At 41.4% G+C, this 18178-nt stretch overlaps 1 protein-coding gene across 4 annotated transcripts in view; it reads right to left on the reverse strand.

Annotated features, from left to right (window-relative positions):
* The window catches only part of PPP2R2C (protein phosphatase 2 regulatory subunit Bgamma), a 267835-nt gene that overhangs the window by 37528 nt on the left and 212129 nt on the right, over positions 1-18178 (reverse strand). For all 4 annotated transcript variants that reach the window (XM_067556420.1, XM_067556424.1, XM_067556422.1 and 1 more), the window contains exon 7: positions 2722-2886. In XM_067556420.1, the coding sequence (XP_067412521.1) occupies positions 2722-2886 (165 nt within the window). The remainder of the gene's footprint in view (positions 1-2721; positions 2887-18178) is intronic.

Raw genomic sequence — 18178 nt, forward strand, 5'->3', positions numbered from 1 at the left:
ATTTCCTATTAATAAGACTTGTCTGCCTCAAAAGACTTAAGTGGGAACTGAGTGGTGCATATGCTTCTTGAGTTCCCTCTACACAAGAAAGAATTTCAGTTACTCAGTAAAACTCCCATTGACTTCAGCAATGTCAAGTAGACATGGAAGGGCCTGATTCTGCGAAGTGTAGAGTCAATCACAGGATTTGGCTCCACAAGAGTTACAGGTGTTCATTGGATTCTCAGCTCCTTGAAGGAACTGGCCACATGACACTAGGTCAGATCACAGCAGACTGTGAGAAAACAGGTTGTGAGCTCACGAAAATGTGCCTGTGGCTCTGGGACAGAATGCCAACCTGCAAGCACAGAGCAACTCAGCATCTGCTAACTTATTAGGAGGAGGAGCTCCCCATTCTGCTCTCCCTCCACATGATGTTTTGATCCACTTTTCCCCTGGCCCAGTCACAAAACACATTTCTGCTACAGTGCTCTCAATGAATTTTGTGCCCTACATATCTCAATAGCCAGAACACCATGAGGATACTAGGCATCTCCACTAATATGGGGGGAATGCAATTATACAATAATGGGCCCTGTCTTCTTCCTAGTCAAGCCAATGGGAACTCTGAAATTGACTTCCATGGGACAGTGATCAGGTCCTACATCAGCAGTGGGCCTCTCTGAACATTCATGTGAGTGGAATTTTAAATATTTGGATAAAATGACTAAAAGGATATAATCACCGTCAGGGCAGATAGCTGTCTATGGTTTCAAACACACACATACTGCAATTGCTACTCAAACAGGAAGAAAATCAAAAGAATGGGAGCTTGGGTCTAGATAAATATAACAGTTCTATATGTATTCAAGTATTTTGTGAAAAGGAGCAAGGAAAAACTTCACAGGCTGGTATGATCCCACATAGCACATGTTTCCTTTGTTACAGTAGTAATCATGTCTGTACGAAATGCAGACTAGATTTCATTTTTATGCACCTGTTCACACTGACTTAGTTATAAACAAATAATATAACATCTTCTTTAATTTCTAGTTTTTAGTGGCCCCAGCAAAATTCAGAGTCCTAGTTATATAAATATTTGAGGTTCAGTGAGTGTTGTACCATTAAGAATGAAACAAGTGCAAACAAATTTTAACTCCCTATGTATGGTACTTAAAGTCCATTGTTTGCTTGCTTCTTTATGTGCACGTTAGAGCCAATATCAACGCTGACCCCAGACAGGTCCAGTGGGGAAATTGATGCAGGAAGCCCCTTTTCCTCAGTTCACCCTTGCTGGGGGTTACCATGGTTTGTCTGCTTTCACTCCCAGAACAAAAGGCAAAGCCTGCAAGCACTAGAATTAACAGAACTGCATAAAACAGATTAGAGACATGGCCAGGCCCCATCCTCCCTGTGTATCAACTAGTACCAAGTGGGCAGCAGTGGGAGAAAGCGCACGGTATACTTTTTGTACAAGTGTAGCAAATGCTGCTCCCTGAATGTCCCATTATGCTTCCCTTCACCACCACTTGGGCACTAGAGCTGCTAAACTCCTCTGCAGGTTTTCCCACTGGCTGTCAAAGCTATACTTTAACCATTTATCTTTAGGTTCTATATTCTGCATTCTTTCTGCCCTTACCCCCATGCCAGAAAACATCCATCACAACCAGGTAATGTGAGTGCTATTTATTGGTTTCGTTTTCTCTTTCATTATGCATTAACCTGAGTCCATTTAAAAGTTTCTTCATGGCAAGTGCCCTCTCCATCACATTAGTTCATTATCTTTAAACCTACCACACTTAAGCCACTCTCCAGCTGGGTTTCAAAGGACTCCCTATGCCTGTTCTCTCCTATTTGGATTCTAAGGAGCTGATAGCCAGATTATTTCATAATGTAATGTATTCCATACCTCACTTCATAGACTGTTCATGAAAGAAGACAGCCGCATGGTAATTTATATTCTGGTGCTATCATGAACTTAAGATAACTCCCTTTTTCCATTTGCAGATTCCACATTCCTCATTTGGTCATCAGATGAAATAGCTACAACTTCTTGATATGAATCTCACAGGCTATATACATCCACATTAGGACAACCACAGAATACTTTTTATAGTACCACTATGTTTTATTCCTTTTAGTGTTCAATTTTGAAATGACCGTCTTTGCTATATTACATGCCTTGTACATTATTAGTTACTTCATTTGTTTAGTTGAACAAAAACAATGCTAAGAAATTACATTTATCTGAAAAAACTTGGGGCCAAACTTCAAGAGACCCTTTAACATTTATGCACCCTAAAAATGCTTCCCTGGATTTTTTCTGTATGAAATTTAGGCAAAATATGCTTGCGCCAACTAAAATTTGTACTCCAAAATAGCAGATACGCATTCATACTGAACAGTCCTTTCATAGACTCTTCACAACAGACTATCTAAATTGTTGAGAACCATCTGTCTGTTGATAGAGGGTTGTGGGTTTTTCCCTCAGCTGTGTTTGTAGCACGAACTGCAAGGAGGAGCAGTTTAGAGAAGTGATTCCAATCAGGTCCCTAAATAACTCTTGTATAAATTCAATGGTTCACTCAGTTTTGTCACTGTTCTGTTTTCTATAGCCTGTCTGCAACTGGCAAGCTAGTACATTTGAAACATGTTGCACTTCAGTACATACATAGAGGTGCGCTATCTAAAAGTGAAGCGCATTAAGAAGCGTGTGTAGCAAAACGTAGCTTAGGAACTTACGTTTGGAATGTTTGTCACAGAGGGCGGATGCCCTCATATCACAGAGTCTTAAGGATCCTTTGCTGCTGCTGTAGACAAAGAGATTGCAATGGTGGGGATGAAACTCAGATGCAGTGATCACTTCCGTCAGGTCCTCCATGTTGGCTGGCTTTATATCTACAATGTCTGAATGGAGGCTTTATTAAGGAAAATTAAATTGTTTACAGGTAAGCTATGAATCTTGCCACCTGTTTGAAGGAAGCATGTTTGTATAGACATTTGCCACATGTTTACAAATAAATTAGTTTTGAAAAAAGCATTCTCATTTGTTTGAGAAGAGACATTCAGTATTATTCTATTCGGCAGCAGCTTTTTTATGTGATGGTTGCACCATAGAGACAGTTACATTTTCATAACAAAATTAATCCAGGACTGTTATCTAACAAATATCTCAACGCCAACATTTTCAGTACTGTGCATATATTGGTACTGGAGATAGATTTTCAGATTAGTTCAGGAGATTTGGTCATCTATCTTTCATTTAAACTAAAGGAGAATCAGTAGCTAAATATCGTTCACTGCGAGGCAAATCACAGTCATCAGTATTTCCCCATAACTGCAATGGAAATTACTGCTGTATCTCAGATAACACTGATGGATAGATAGCAGCCACTGTAAATCTCACTTTCCCTTCATCCAGTCTACTCAAAATATTGCTGCTAAGATAATTTTCCTCTCCCACACTTTTGATCTCATCATCCCCTCCTTCATTGACTTCTTGTCCTTTGATGTATCTTTGTCACGGCCATTGTCTTTCCCTTCAGTGCTCTTCACAGTTTTGCCCCAGCCTGCCCCACTGCTCTTATTTCATCTTTCTTTCCCCCTCATTCCCTCTGCTCCTCTAAATTCTCTCTCCTAGCTGCTCCCTGGGGTCTGCTTCTCCCATTCCCAGGTTAATATCTTTACTCATGGCCCTCCCTGTACTTGGAATCCCTCCTTATAATACACCCCTTTCCTTTAAACCTAATCCTGTGCTATATACAACACTGAGTGGTTAGATAACCTAGAAGATGAATGGTGGTAATAAAATAAGTTGGTTTTATATTGTTTGTAGTGTATGTTCATAGAAAGTCAGGCCAAGCAGATGGAAGGTGTGGGACGCTAAAGGCTCTATTCTGAAACAGTAAATGGAATTAGAACCTTAACCAACAGACATTCAGAAGTGTTATGGATTATCATGAAATGGTAGATGAATGTGAGCCACCAGGATATTTCGGACCTAAGAGAGGTAAATGCTATGTAAAAAGAAGGAATAATTGGTTAACATTGACACCGACATATACTACTTAGATAGACTGGAAGTCCTAACATGTTCCCCCCCAATCTATATCAGTGCAAGGGTCAAGTCTACTGGTAAAGGTTTTCAAGGAAGTCACTGACTTGTATAGCTAAAAAACCTAAAGCTAGATTCTGCTCTCATTTACAGCAGTTTCAGAAATATAACTCCATTGTGTTTGATGAGTTAATCTTGTTTTACACTGATAAGTAAGATCAGAATCAAGACCGTACACTGGACAATCTGTATGGTTGCCCTAAAGTTATGGGAATCACTGCCTTACATCATTCTGCAATTTACAGCAGGTATGTAAAATGGTGCCTCCAATTTTTCATGTCTCACTTTGTCCAAGCAGAATTTTTCAGAATTCAAAATGAGTCCAATCTTGCTCCCATTGAAGTCCATGGGAGTTTTGTCATTGACTATAATAGGAACAGGTTTGGGTCCTGCAGTTTTGAATAAAAATTATGTGGATGCCTAACTAACCTATCTGCACTGGCAAATGCATTTAGAAAGCAAAAATCAGAGTTCTCTGTGTGCCAAATGATAGATGTGAAAAATGTGTAGACAATTTCAGGCACTGAGTAAAGAACCTTTGAAAATTTGCCCAACAACTAGCATCACTACAAATTTAAGGTCCAGTACTGCAGGCCAATGTGGGAAATTTCAGTGAAGATAATGCCTATTACTGCAATCAACGTAAATTTCTGTGAAAAAGGACTGTAGGCTCTGAGCTCTTTAACTGGTCATATGTGAACAACAATATACCACACCAATTAAGTTTCCCAAGTGCACACCAGCCAAACTGATCACTATCATTAAAAGTTATTTATATGATGCATAACTTATATCAGGGGTTCTCAAGCTTTTTTTTCTGGGACCCCCTTTGAAAATATTTCAGGCTGTGATGACCCCCCCCCCCCACCCTTGCCACCCTTACTTCTGTGCTGCTGCCATGGGTGGTGCTGCCTCCAGAGCACCCAGCCAGCAGCTGTTGCTCTCTGCCCCCCCCCCCCCCAGCTCTGAAAGGCTCTGGCTGTCAGCCATGCATGGGGCTGACAGTCGCAGCCACGGCATGTGCAGGAGCTGACAGCACACGACCCCTTCCCCAAAATAACCTCGCAACCCCTTGAGGGGTCCCAACCCCCAGTCTGAGAACCCTTGACTTATAGAGCAGTCCTCAGTCACAGTTATTCATAGATCACATGCCTTCATGAATTTATGCTCAGGGTAGGCTGGCAGACAGCAATTCCGGGCCCCAGGACAGAGCAGTCAATGGTGCCCACCCTCCTAGAAAGGGAGGGCTGAGGTTTATGACCAGGGGTGTTAGGTGAAGCTTCCTCTTGGGAAGCAAGCTCCCCATCCCATCTCTTCTGCCTGCAGCCCCGCCCACACTCCACCCCAGGCCCCGCCTCCTCCCCTGCTTGGCCCGCTCCACGCTGCATCCCTCCCCTCCCTACACCATCCCCCTCCTCTCTTCCACACCCTTCCCCCAAGCAGTGAGCGACAGTGGGGGGGCTGAGCAGGACGGAGAGACACGGCGGCAGGAAGGCCATGCAGGGAAGGGGGGACGTGGAAAAGAGGAGGTTGGGGCCGAGCAGGCAGGGGGAAAAGGGATGCGGCAGCAAGCGGGGGAGAGGCAGGGCCGGGGCCTGGATTCAAGCGGGGCCCGAGGCAGAGCGGAGGTGGACTGTGGGTAGGGCCACAGGCAGAAGAGGCGGGATGGGGAGCTAGCCTCCCCAAGGGGAAGCTTCACCTGCCACCCATGGCCCGGACACTTTTAAAGTTGCTGGCCCCTGGGTATTTGCCACCTTCTGACCCCCCCAGGAAGCTATAGGAGGAAAGTCTGTAGTCACTCTCTGGGAGCAGGAAACCCAGCAGGGAGAATAAGTCCTGGCATCTTGGCCCTGGAAGAAGGGTCAACCCCAGGGGAGTTGTGGCAAGAAAAAAAAAATAACCTGAGAAGGCAGCATAGGAAGAAGCCGGAGAAACAGCAGCAAGGCTGGGGACTACGTCAACCTTGGCTGCTGGTTATAGGGTCCCTGGGCTGGAATCCAGTGTAGAGGAAGAGTCTGGGTTCCTCTACCAGCCACTGGGAAGTGGTGCAGGACTGTCTGAGGCTCAATCTGGACAGCTAATCCAACAAGACTTTAATACCCCAGAAGCACGTGTGTGGCTACATAATGACCTAGCCAGAGGGCTGAGTTGTGAGTAGGGAGCACTGTGAATTAGAGGAAGAGAGACCAGTGCAACGATGGAGTGACCACTGGCAGGAGGTGCCATGCAAGAACTGCTATGCCAGACCTGCCTGGCAGGACGTACTCTTGTGGTGAGTGAATGCCCTTACAGTCATACAGTGAAAGGAAAGTGTAACTGTATTACAGTGTATCTGAGTAAAATTATCTATGTTCTCAGATGATCTTTATTGTTGTAGGGTCTGTAAGCCTTCCAAACAGAAGTGAATTTATCTTCGCAATATCTCTGCAAGAGAGGAAAGTACTACTATTCTATTTTACAGATTAGGAACTTGGGTGCAGAGAATAAATGGTTAACCCAAGGTCACACCAGAAATCCATGATAGAGCACCTTAACCACAAGCCCATCTTTCCCTGCTGTCATGCTTCCATAAACATAACATTTGAATGAATTGGCATAAGCTATAATTTGACCATTCCTGGAGAATGAGATAATAGGAAAATGTTGATTTATTTATGACCAGAGATGTCCTATGCTGTCCTAGGAAGTCTGTCCCCGGTCCTGTTGAAATAGATAGAAAAACTTTAATTGATTTCAGTGGGAGCAGGGTCAGGCCAATCACAGAAATTACAACTGCACTTTGATCTTTCATGAGGCTGTAGATTTCAGAAGCACTAAAATGAAATTAAAATTTAAAAGTAACCATATGCAAGATGTAGATAGAATTATCGTAAGTTTGTCTGGCTTCACATGGACCATATCATATATTAAACTAAATTGGTTTTAAAAAGAAAAACAGCAGTGAAGAATGGGAGTAGCTGGTGACATTTTATAACAAGAGGACATGAATTAATGTTGTATTTCAATGGCATTCCTAAGAAATTACTTACAATATCATATTTGCATCCATCTCCAAGAATCCATCATGATTAATGTTAGTACAATGAATACCAAGACGGGTAACATTGATTTACCATCTATTATGAAGTATCTCTAAATGTTCTTAAAATTCTAACAGGAAGAAATATCCTTTATTTAGTTATTTGCATTTAGTAAATCTTTTAGTAAAAGCAATTGCTTTCAGTGACTGAATTGCTTTCAGAAGGCATTACAGTAACTCGATGCAAGAATTTCACCTGTTAGTAGAGAAGATGAATAATTGCTGAGTGATGAGAAAGATATAAAATATAAATAGAGTGTGTGAAACAGTCACACCAAGTATCATTTTTCTGGAAGCTGACGATGTTATTGATGAATTTCCCTTCATTGTACAAAATGAATAGCCCCATGCTGAATAATGAAATTAAATATTCCATTTCCCCAGCTGAAATGCATAAAACACTTGGAACAGAAGGCATTTCCAGATGCGATCTACACTCCATTGAGACAGAGTAGACTTCATTGCTTTTCGTGAATCATACATTAAATGTATGAACAAAACCCATCATTTCATCAGATTGAGGCAAAAATAAAACAATTGATATAACCCCAATCTAAAGCAAAATGATCAAAAGAAGTACAAACTGCTGAGGAAGAGATTTACCCCTAGTAAGTTTGTGCAAGGTTTGTGCAAGTTGTGTTTTGACAGCTACATAACCCAACGTATCAAAAACATACACAAAAGACCATTTTTCTCATCTCTTGATTTTGCCATCTATCTGACAACTATCAAGTATGGCTTGGCATGTGATGTGTGGGAATGGTAATTAAACTAGTGTGACAGTGGAAGGGCAAGCAGAACAGAAGCAGCTCCAATGAGACATTTGCATCTTTATTTTTCCATTTCCCTCATGTGCTGGGTTTTACTTGATCATAGAATCATAGAAGATTAGGGTTGGAAGGGACCTAAAGATGTCATCTAGTCCAACCCCCTGCTCAAAGCAGGACCCAATCCCAAGTAAATCATCCCAGCCACGGCTTTGTCAAGCTGCACTTTAAAAACCTCTAAGGATGGAGATTCCACCACCTCCCTAGGTAACCCATTCCAATGCTTCACCACCCGCCTAGTGAAAACGTTTTTCCTAATATCCAACCTAGACCTCCCCCACTACAACTTGAGACCATTGCTCCTACTTTTCATCTACTACCACTGAGAGCAGCCTAGCGCCATCCTCCCTGGAACCCCCTTTCAGGTAATTAAAGACTGTTATCAAATCCCCTCTCATTCTTCTCTTCTGCAGACTAATACTATATATTGATACTGTATAGCAGCAAAATACAGAACAATTGGGTCAAGTTCTCTGTTCTAGATCCAGCCCCCTTTGTGTAACCTGAGCAGCTCAAGAGAAGATGGAAGCTGGCAGTTGCCAGCCAGATAAAAAATTCCTCTCCTGGGGATGACATCTATCATGGTGCAAAGCTGGTGGAGGCAGCTCCTACATTAATTGCCGCCCCCCAATACCAGAATAGGGAGCATATGGGAAGCAGGGAGAGTTTTCTTGAGTAGAGCACAACCCTGCCACAACAGTTCACAGCTGGCATATGGTCCCTTAAGTGTTATAGCTAGCTGGTGTAAATGAGAGCAGTGCTTATTCTGGATTTGATGTTCTGATATCCCCACCCTCCTCTTACACCAAGTGGGTCTCCAGGCAGGAGAAAATCTAGGCACACGAGCTTTAGAGAGCTGGAAAAGCCATAGAGACTGATTCACCAACAGCGGTGCAAGGCCCTGCAATTCTCTCTTCCCTGAACCAGCTGGGTTTGCTGTGCTTGAGTGGGGGAGATTCATCCCGGGGAAAAGGCAAGTGGTGTTTACACTGCAGCCATCTCCTCAGGTGCCTGGCATGGGAAATGAATTTTTATTTATGGTAGAGGCCAAGGCTGGTGGAGAGAGAGATCTGAATCCAAATCCTCCCAGTGTCTTCATTGCCATCCTCTTTGGAAGCTATGCATGCTCCGACAGAGGGAACTGTGGACACCTTGTGCTGCTTCAGGCCAGGCTTTTCCCCACCGTCATGGTGTGCACAGCCCTGGTACGCACAGGCAGAATGTTGATTCACATGAAAATAATATTAAAACAAAGAATTTAAATTCTCCAAGGAACTAAAAAGTGTCTCAGCCTCTCCTAAGCCAGCTCAGCACTATTTTGCTCCATACAGGGATGCTCCTCCATTGCCTGGCTCAGTGACACAGGATGAGGCTAGTAGGAGGCTGATGGATTTTTCTAGCAAGTCTCCAGGAAAAGATGGACCTGAAAGATTTAACACGCCTGCAGACTATGACATTGATGGAGGGAGGTTTCTCACAGCTGGAGCTGCAGAGCTAGAAGGAGTTAATGGTAGTGGTATTACTACAAGAGCAGGGAAAGCACATTGAGGCATGTGAAGTTAGGGCTCAGGCTCATACTGGGATGCCTTGTGTACCTCCAGAAGCAAGTCACTTGCTCATTACTTTTAGTCCCCTTGTAAGCTATGTGATGGAACACACAGCTACTCCACTTGCAGTACTGAGCTAAGCGGGATGTACTCAGCCCCTATGTATCCTCTAGGTAGCAGAAAAAAGGAGCATTTAGGATGGGGAAGGGTAGAGTGAGTCTCGCAAGGCCAAAGGGGATAAACTCCTGAACTCCCAAATTGGATGTTACTTAACCTTCAGACCCGGGTTAACAGTTACACCTACTGGGAGGCTGCCAGCACTGCTGCTCTCACACACCTTCTCCAGAACTAGTTCAGCTAGGTGGTCGAGTCTGCAACTTCACAGGGCTCCACTCTGATATGGGAAGGCCTCCCAGTTTATTGTTTGTTTATTTCATTGCTCATCTAGTGCTATACATGTGCAAAGCATTTTACCCAGTTAGAAATGGCCTCTGCCCATAGGACCTTCAGCCAAACACAAATGGGAACAATATAAATATTGGAAGGATGATGTCTGAGACAGATTCTAGCTGATCAGAGATGAAAGGAAAGGTGCAAGAAGAAGATTTTAAGGAGGACAAATTGGAAACATAATAGAAAAAACAAAGAGGAGGAGGAAAGAGCACAAGGAGCAGTGTGATAAAAGGCATGTAGCTTTGATGGGCAAGTAGGATCGGATTACTAAAAGGCCTGATGAGTGTGAAGTCAGTGGAAGTTTTGCCATTGACATCAGTGGGAACTGGATAGGTTCTAAAGTGAGCACAGGACTGTGAGCTTCAGCATTATTCATAGTATAGGTTTGGGACTAACAGGATTAGTGCCAACAGCTGTTGTGCAGATGATATTAAAATGAGGACAACATGAGAAGAGATTTGTTCCACTGCCTTTTGGCTATTGCATCTAACAGGAGCATCCCCTTCTGGGAGAAAATATTCAATACAGTTTTTTTTTTTTTATTGCAGGTTATGAAGATGACCTGCCCCCGATCCAAAATTTGCATTAATGAGACTCCCTCACTTGATCAGCTAGAATACAAATTAGTGTGTCCACTTTATGCTTCTGCCAAAACATGTATGAGAGTGTGGAAAATAAGCAGGGCTCTTGCTATGTGAAAAGGGTTCCAGGATGCTTCCTTTTATGATAATAGAAACCTTGCAGTTTCCTGAAAATAGATTACATCTCCTTTGAACTGAAGAGTATGCATAAAAAACCTAACTATGTCTCCTATCACATACTGCCAGGGATTCCTACAAGGAACTGCGTTTGGCAGAAAACTTGTATATGAATAAAAGTCACAAATAAAGCGATAGCAGGCACAGGACTGAATCCTTCAGGGTCACTCTGGCAAGAGCTTCACTGACTTCAACAGGGATTTTGTCAGGGCAAATATGAGCCAAGGATGGTGGGTTTGGCCCTCAGAGTACAACGCAGTGGAAGTGGAACAGGGACCTGTATTTTGTCTAAGCAGGAGGTTTGGAATGGTAAGTTTTCCATAAAAATGATGCACATTTCAGAAAATAACCTAAATTCAGATAACAGGAATGGGAGAAACCAGGGGGTCGGCCAGTGGAGCATTCCCCCAAAACCAAATGTAGACTTGCTGAGGGTTTGTACTGTTTTCATTTTGGTATTTCTCAGAGTTGTTTCCTCAATTAATCATTTGATACACACTATTTTCATTAAAAAAAGATAGTGGGGAAGATTCTTTGCTGGCACTCCAGAAATAGAGCCATACCACATGCATGCCAATCCCCCCGCTACACCAGTTATGTCAATCCCATGCTACTCCTGTGCTGAGGAAATTCTCCCCCAGACTGCTGTGGTTTCTTTACCACGTCTGTGCACTGTGGGAGCACCATAGAGGGCCAGAAGGCAGAATCAGCCCTCAGTATGTTCATTGACACAATGTCCATTTCATTTTTTAAAAAGAAGTAAACTAATGAGCAAACGTTTATACACCGAATTATATATAAACACCCTCTTTCTTATTTAAGGTATACTGTATGTTTTTTGTCCTATTAGACAGAGTCCTCTCTTCTAAATCTGTATCTTTCAAACCCGTTCTAGAGTCATAGCTTCATGGAATGGATCATCAATAGGTTAATGTATCTGGCCTTTTTTCCTGATTGCACTAGGTTTCCTCAGGCAGAGAGATGACCCAGTATTTATATTCTAACTACTCCGAATAGCCAGACTGGTAGTCCTTTCCTATCAGTACACAGCTTTCTTCTAGCTTTCTGCTAAAAGCATGTAGCATATGGGATTATTTTTAAACCTAGAGTTCCAATTACATCGTCTGCACCATTCAGCTCTTCTGAACCATAGCAACCACGGATTGCAGCATAACTGATGCTCCTTCAAGCTTTCTTGTACCTAATACCTGCTAATGCAAGTTATTGATCTAGTGCTCTAAAATGACTTAATGGTACACGGTCAGGCCAATTCCCTTCTTTAATTCCATGATCTTTGGGACAATGATTCTTTTGATGTTGTACAGACTTGGGAACGATGTGCAAAGTCATACTGCCTGGGCTCTTTGCTGGAAACTTAAATCTCAGGAGGCCTGATTTTGTGAGGTGCTAAATGTCTCCTGCCAATTGCTATCTATCTATGCTACTTGTATGGTCCCCATTACCATAGTAGCTGACCACCTCAAAATCTTTAATATATTTATCCTCACATTTTTATCCCTCCTGTGAGGGAAAGAATTGCTATTAATCCCATTTTACATAGGAGGAACTGAGGCTGAGAGGCTAAGGGACTTGCCCAAGGTCACACAGGAAGTTTGTAGCATAGCAGGGACTGAATGCACAACTCCAAAGTGCGAGGCTTGCACCCTAACCACTGGACCATCTTTTCTAAGGGACTTGAGAGTTGGGAACACTCAATGATGATGATAGCACCTAGCTCTTATATAGCACTTTTCATCCCTTAGTCTCACAGCACTTTATAAGGTGGTCAGCATTACGATACCTATTTTACAAATAGGGAAACTGAGGCACAGAGATGCAAATACACGTGCCATCGGTTACCCAATAGGCCAGTAGTAGAACCAAGATTGGAACCCAGGTCTCCAGAGTCCCAGTCCACTGCTCTGTCTACTAGGCTACATAATTTAAATGCATTATAACTCACTCAGTTAATTTCTCAATTATACTGGAAGACTCTTCAGTTCTTTAAATACTCATCTTCAGTTAAAGTTTCCCATAAGAGTTCAGGTCTCTGATTTTGATTCACCAGTGTAACTCTGTCTTGGGCCACAATTGCACACGTCAGAATTTTCAGTTGCAAAAGATCTATTACTAAAGAAGCAGAATCATTTGGCTGGTTCTGTAGGAGTGTGCTTGTGGGTTTAAATGTGTGACTGCATTTTTCAATATACAGTCTTTAATCATCAGGTGGCATTTGCGTGTGTAATTGTGATCTGTCTAAAATCACTCTGGGTTGCTTTGTTCTCCATTTCCTACTCCTCAGATAACTGAACAGTCATAGAATCATATTAATTAGAAAAATTAATTATAATATTAATAGGAAAAGACCTATTAAATCATCTAGTCCTGCTCCTCTTAGGCAGATTTATTCTGTACAGTATGTCTTCCAGCACTCTGTACAATCTAGTTGTAAGGGTTTCAAGGAATGGGGATAACAGTATAATAAAATACAGAAAAATATAGTACTTCAGCTGAAGTCAACAGGATATTTCAGATGAGTAAAAACAAGCAGAATTTGGCTTTTAGGATTATTCTATAACCTATAAGATTTCATTGCCAGGAAGCTTTTCCTGATGTTTAAGATGATTCAGGGGAATTTCCAGTAGATCTACCACTATGCAGATCTACGGATCTAAATTTCCTGCATAGGGGAATGCAGGGCCTTTAGTTCACAGGCTGGCAAGGAGCAGCCTTTCCTTCTCAAATCTGCTTACAAGTTTTGCACAAAGAACTTTGCATGTTTTGCGTAATCTAGTCAGAAATAAAGTTGTAGGAGTGTAAAATATTCCCTCCTACTCTATAAGTGCTCAGATAAGTCAGTGATGGACCCATAAATGCAAACGTAGATGATTCTATAAAATAGGTGAATGTTTTACTAATGTAAAGGGGGGTGGGGGAAGCCTGTTCTAGATTTGGCTTTGGTATACAGGATTTTTCCATACTGACAATAACTGCATTGCGGCATCAGAAAGCACTCAAAAATGACCAATACACTGGAAATAGATGTGTCTTTCTTAGGTATCTTCTGTAAGGTGAATTTTTTTTTTTTTTTTTTTTTGTAATCAAAAACACCTAAGTGGCTTGGGAGAATTCATCCCATTGAAACTCAATGAAACGCATTCTCCTAATTCACTTAACCACTGTGGGTGGTATTTCAAAAAATGTCTACTACCCTGGTATCAAAGAAATACACAAAATTATGGAGCACAAGAGTCTGGAACACAAAGATCGTTTGCTTTCTCTGTTACTCCAAGGATGAGGGGTGTGACTGTGCGTTGGATTTATTTTAGGAGCACTGATTCTGGGCAAGACTTGCAGTTTATATTCAGTATAAAAATGGCAGCATTACATTACAAATAACAACCCTAATGATGATATTACCCACATCTATAGAGCACTTTTTATCCCAATGGATCCCAAAACACTTTTCAAACTATTGCAACTGCACATACAGTCAGCACCCGAATAGGTTGGAGGGTGGCAGCAAGCACTGCGCAACAAGCTGTGAGAGGAAGAGAAACTGTTGGCCATGGAGCGTGGGGTAAATGTCTACTCTGATCAAAAGTGCCATGGGTAATTTTAATATGAATAAAGGCACTGAGGACCTCAGTTTTTAATGTCTCATGTGAAAGATAGTGGTGGACATACATCAAACTGCCCGGCACTCAGTTTATCTACCTCAGATGAGCAAATCTATACTGAACAATTTGATTACAACAGACATTTTCCCCCCTTTCACTGTATAGTCTTTAAACTGATAGATTTTACCTTCTGAGCAAGTTATACTTTGTGCTTCTTTATGGATGGCTAAAGCGAATACTCTGCAAAAGATAACATTTTGCAAGGTTAATTTCATGTCCAAAGTCACAAGGGAACGAGAATAATTAGACTCATTTAAGAATTCCTCCCTCTGGCAAAGCTGATTGAATTATTTATACATTAGCTTTTCATATAATTGTACCTAGACAAAAAGTCATTTAGGCCATTCTAACTTACAATAAATTAACAATACATGTTTTTCCACTTGGACTCATCTCTTGCACCTGCAACATTAGTGACTGGTAACATTTTTAAATCAGTGCAATGAGAAATTAATCCAGAGGGGAATAAGATTTAAAAGCTTCAATAGGGACACCTTCTTGGCGAAAACTCATCAGCTGAAGAAATAAAACCAAAGAGCTTGGACCCAATCCTGCAACGCTTTCCCACCCAAGTAATTCCACTGACTTCAGAAGCAGTGCTCTCCAGTGTAACAACTACTCGTGAGATCAGATCTCTCTGATCTCATTCACAGTAGGCTTTTATCATAGAATCATGGAAGATTAGGGTTGGAAGGAATCTCAGGAGGTCATCTAGTCCAACCCCCTGCTCAAAGCAGGACCAGCCCCAACTGTCTTATCTTGTGCTATATTTCTCAAGTCTCTCTGGTTGAAGGATTTCAGATTCTGAAAGGGCACTGAAGATTCCAATGGAACAAACCACTGGACTTGTAGTGTGACCATGATTTTGATGGTACCCTCTGTGCTCTCTTTCCAGTGGAAGTGGACATGAGGAATTCTGTGCTATTCTAATATTAGAAAGTATTCTCATGTGTAACGTAGCCATTCGCTCATGCTAAATGGAGTGGACCAACAGATGGCCTCTACACAAACTAGAAAATAATTCACACCAAGCAATCTTTAGCAAATGACTTATTTGTACCTATTGTAAAATGTTAACCATATTACATAAAACACACACCACCACCTGGAATAAATATTATGAATGTACAATAAACTGGGTGAAATCCTAGCCACTGAAGTCAACTGGGTTTACCTTATAAGCATGAAAGTTATAGTCTGTGCTTCTTTGTGGTTGGCTAAAGTTAATATTTTGCAAAAGATTACATTTTAATTTCATTCTGTTCTTTTTCATCTGCCCCACATTCAGTCAGTTCCCTTTCCCAGTAAATTGTTATCAAAGCATATTGGTGATAAGGCTTAAAAGCCAGCTTGTGCCCATATGTGGAAAAACATGTTCAAGGGCCAGGAAACTCCTTGGGGCTCTTTGCAGAATTTCCTATGTTTGCAAGGTGAAGAGGGGGAAGGAATATGGGGTTTGCTCACTTACTCTCCAGCCTGTGGAAGAAATTGGGAGTCTGGCCCATATACCACATTTGTCTTGAAGATCTGCCAGTTTCTCAAGGCTGGAAATAAGACAAAGGGGCCAATCCTGTACACATTACTAGGCAGCATCAACAGCACTATTTTCTTTACTAAAGATTAAGGCCAATAGTATGTGTTTGCAGGACTGAGATCTTTGTTTGCTCCAACCCCACTGTCTGTGCTTAACAAAAACATTTTAAAAATCATAAAGATCTACTGAATCAATGATAAAATCTCTTTTGGCTTCAATGGACACTATAATCTGATCAAGTAATACAATCATTTTGTCTATGTCCATGACATTCATAGAAAAACCCATAAACGTTGGGGATAATATCCACAGACCAAGATTTTAAAATCTTCAGTGGGAGCTGGGAGGAGCTCAGCACTTCTGAAAAACAGGCTACTTATTTAGGTACCTAAATATGGATTGAGGAGCCATACTTTAAAATCTTGGCTATATTTGTGATGCTTCAAATTACCAGTACAATAGGGAACTAGTAATTAAAAAAGCCAGAATGCAATATGATGGATAGCAGCAAACACTTGATTCTGCCTTACAGAACAACAGTCTCAATTTTTGGTGTATCAGATAAAGCATATACTGACAAGAGACTAGTTTCCAAGGATGAATGATAAAAAGGCTTATTTCAGAAGCTAGACTGCTTTGTAGCACTTATAGAATTCTCCTGAGTTTCCTTATGCTTCAGGCCTTATGTCAACAGCCAGATGGATTTGGGAAGGAACTCTCTCACTATCCGATATGCAGTATTGCACAATTGGCTACATGCCCTATGATGGGGGTTGCCACAGCTAGAGGCAGGATACTAGATTAGATGAACTAGTGATCTCCTGCAGTATAGCTACTCCTACATACAGATGTTCCTAGCTGACACAGCAAGAAGGATTAAAAAATGACAAGAACTGAAGTAAATTTTGCTTATCTGCTACTTATCTAACTTTCAAGGAAACCAACCGCTAACATTATATCAATGCATTTTGGTCCTCAAACTACTGAATTCATTAATATCATGAGTAATTTCAATACCTTTTAAAAACATGGCCTGAATTTCAAAGGTGCTGACTCCTATAAGGCTATTGAAGTAAATGGGAGTTGTGAATTCGCCAGCATCTTTGAAAATTAAGCCACGTTTTTATTGAAAATGATCAATAAAAAATATGCTAAACATGAACTCCCAATCATTTTGGTAAGGCAGCGTTTCATGTGGCCACACTAAGAAATTACGACTATGGGGCGCAAGAGACAGCAACTGAATAGGATAGCCCTCAAATGAGATAAAAAGGTTGAAGTAGCAGTTTGTCCATGAATGCAGCATGGCATTCAAATGCAATGCTAAGCATCAGCAATGTATCCACTTATCTTGATCAGGAACAAGATATTTGCTACTTTACTACCTTTAAAGGCTAGCAGTAGTCAAATAGAAAACAACATCACAAGTTACTTCCACTCTAAACAGTAAAACTACAAATCCCTGACAACATAGCTATTACTGGCCCAAAAGCAGACAACTAGTGAAATATTATTCCCAGTACATCATGACATTCAGCAGCCTCCCAGTTATTATTTTCCTAGAGATGTACTGGCTTGCATTTTCCCAAGATGAATCACAGTGTTTCTAACATCTCTGCAGTTTCTCTATCTCCTTGGATTCCTTTGTATGGTTTCTCTGTCTGGAATGGTTTTCACAACTTCTTCCCATTTTGCATCTTCTGCATGTGGAAGGAATTGATGGAATATTTGTTCTCATTGTGCTTTTCAGGTGTGGGTTCAAAACAGGGGTATCTGGGTGAAATTCTGTGTCTTCTATTATTCAGGACGCCAGAGTAGATGATCTAATGCTCCCTTCTGGCTTCAAAATCTATGAGAACTATGAACCTGCCATACACGTTTATGCATAAATTGGGATCCTGCATGTCTTTTGCTGTCATGTACGTACAGCTCAAAGGCACTTAGCAAATATTTAAGGAGAAAAAGTCTCTGCCCCAAAGAGTTTATAGTCTCAACAGAAAATGAGCAGACAAGGTATGGAGAAAAGGATGTCTCGCAGTGATTAAGTGAGCCATGATGGCTGGCATTTACTTTCTATTTCAATTTTTTAAATTTGGCTTAGTTTCTTGTGTTCTGTCTCCCACAAAACATATTCACTATCACTTCATGGGGGAGGGAGAAGCATAAGAGACCCTAGTAGAAATGACCATGAGAATCTGGAAATCCTC

The sequence above is a fragment of the Emydura macquarii genome, unplaced genomic scaffold (assembly GCF_026122565.2).
Source record: "Emydura macquarii macquarii isolate MOO-44397 ecotype Brisbane River unplaced genomic scaffold, CSIRO-AGI_Emac_v2 contig_1768, whole genome shotgun sequence".
Taxonomy (NCBI): domain Eukaryota; kingdom Metazoa; phylum Chordata; order Testudines; family Chelidae; genus Emydura; species Emydura macquarii.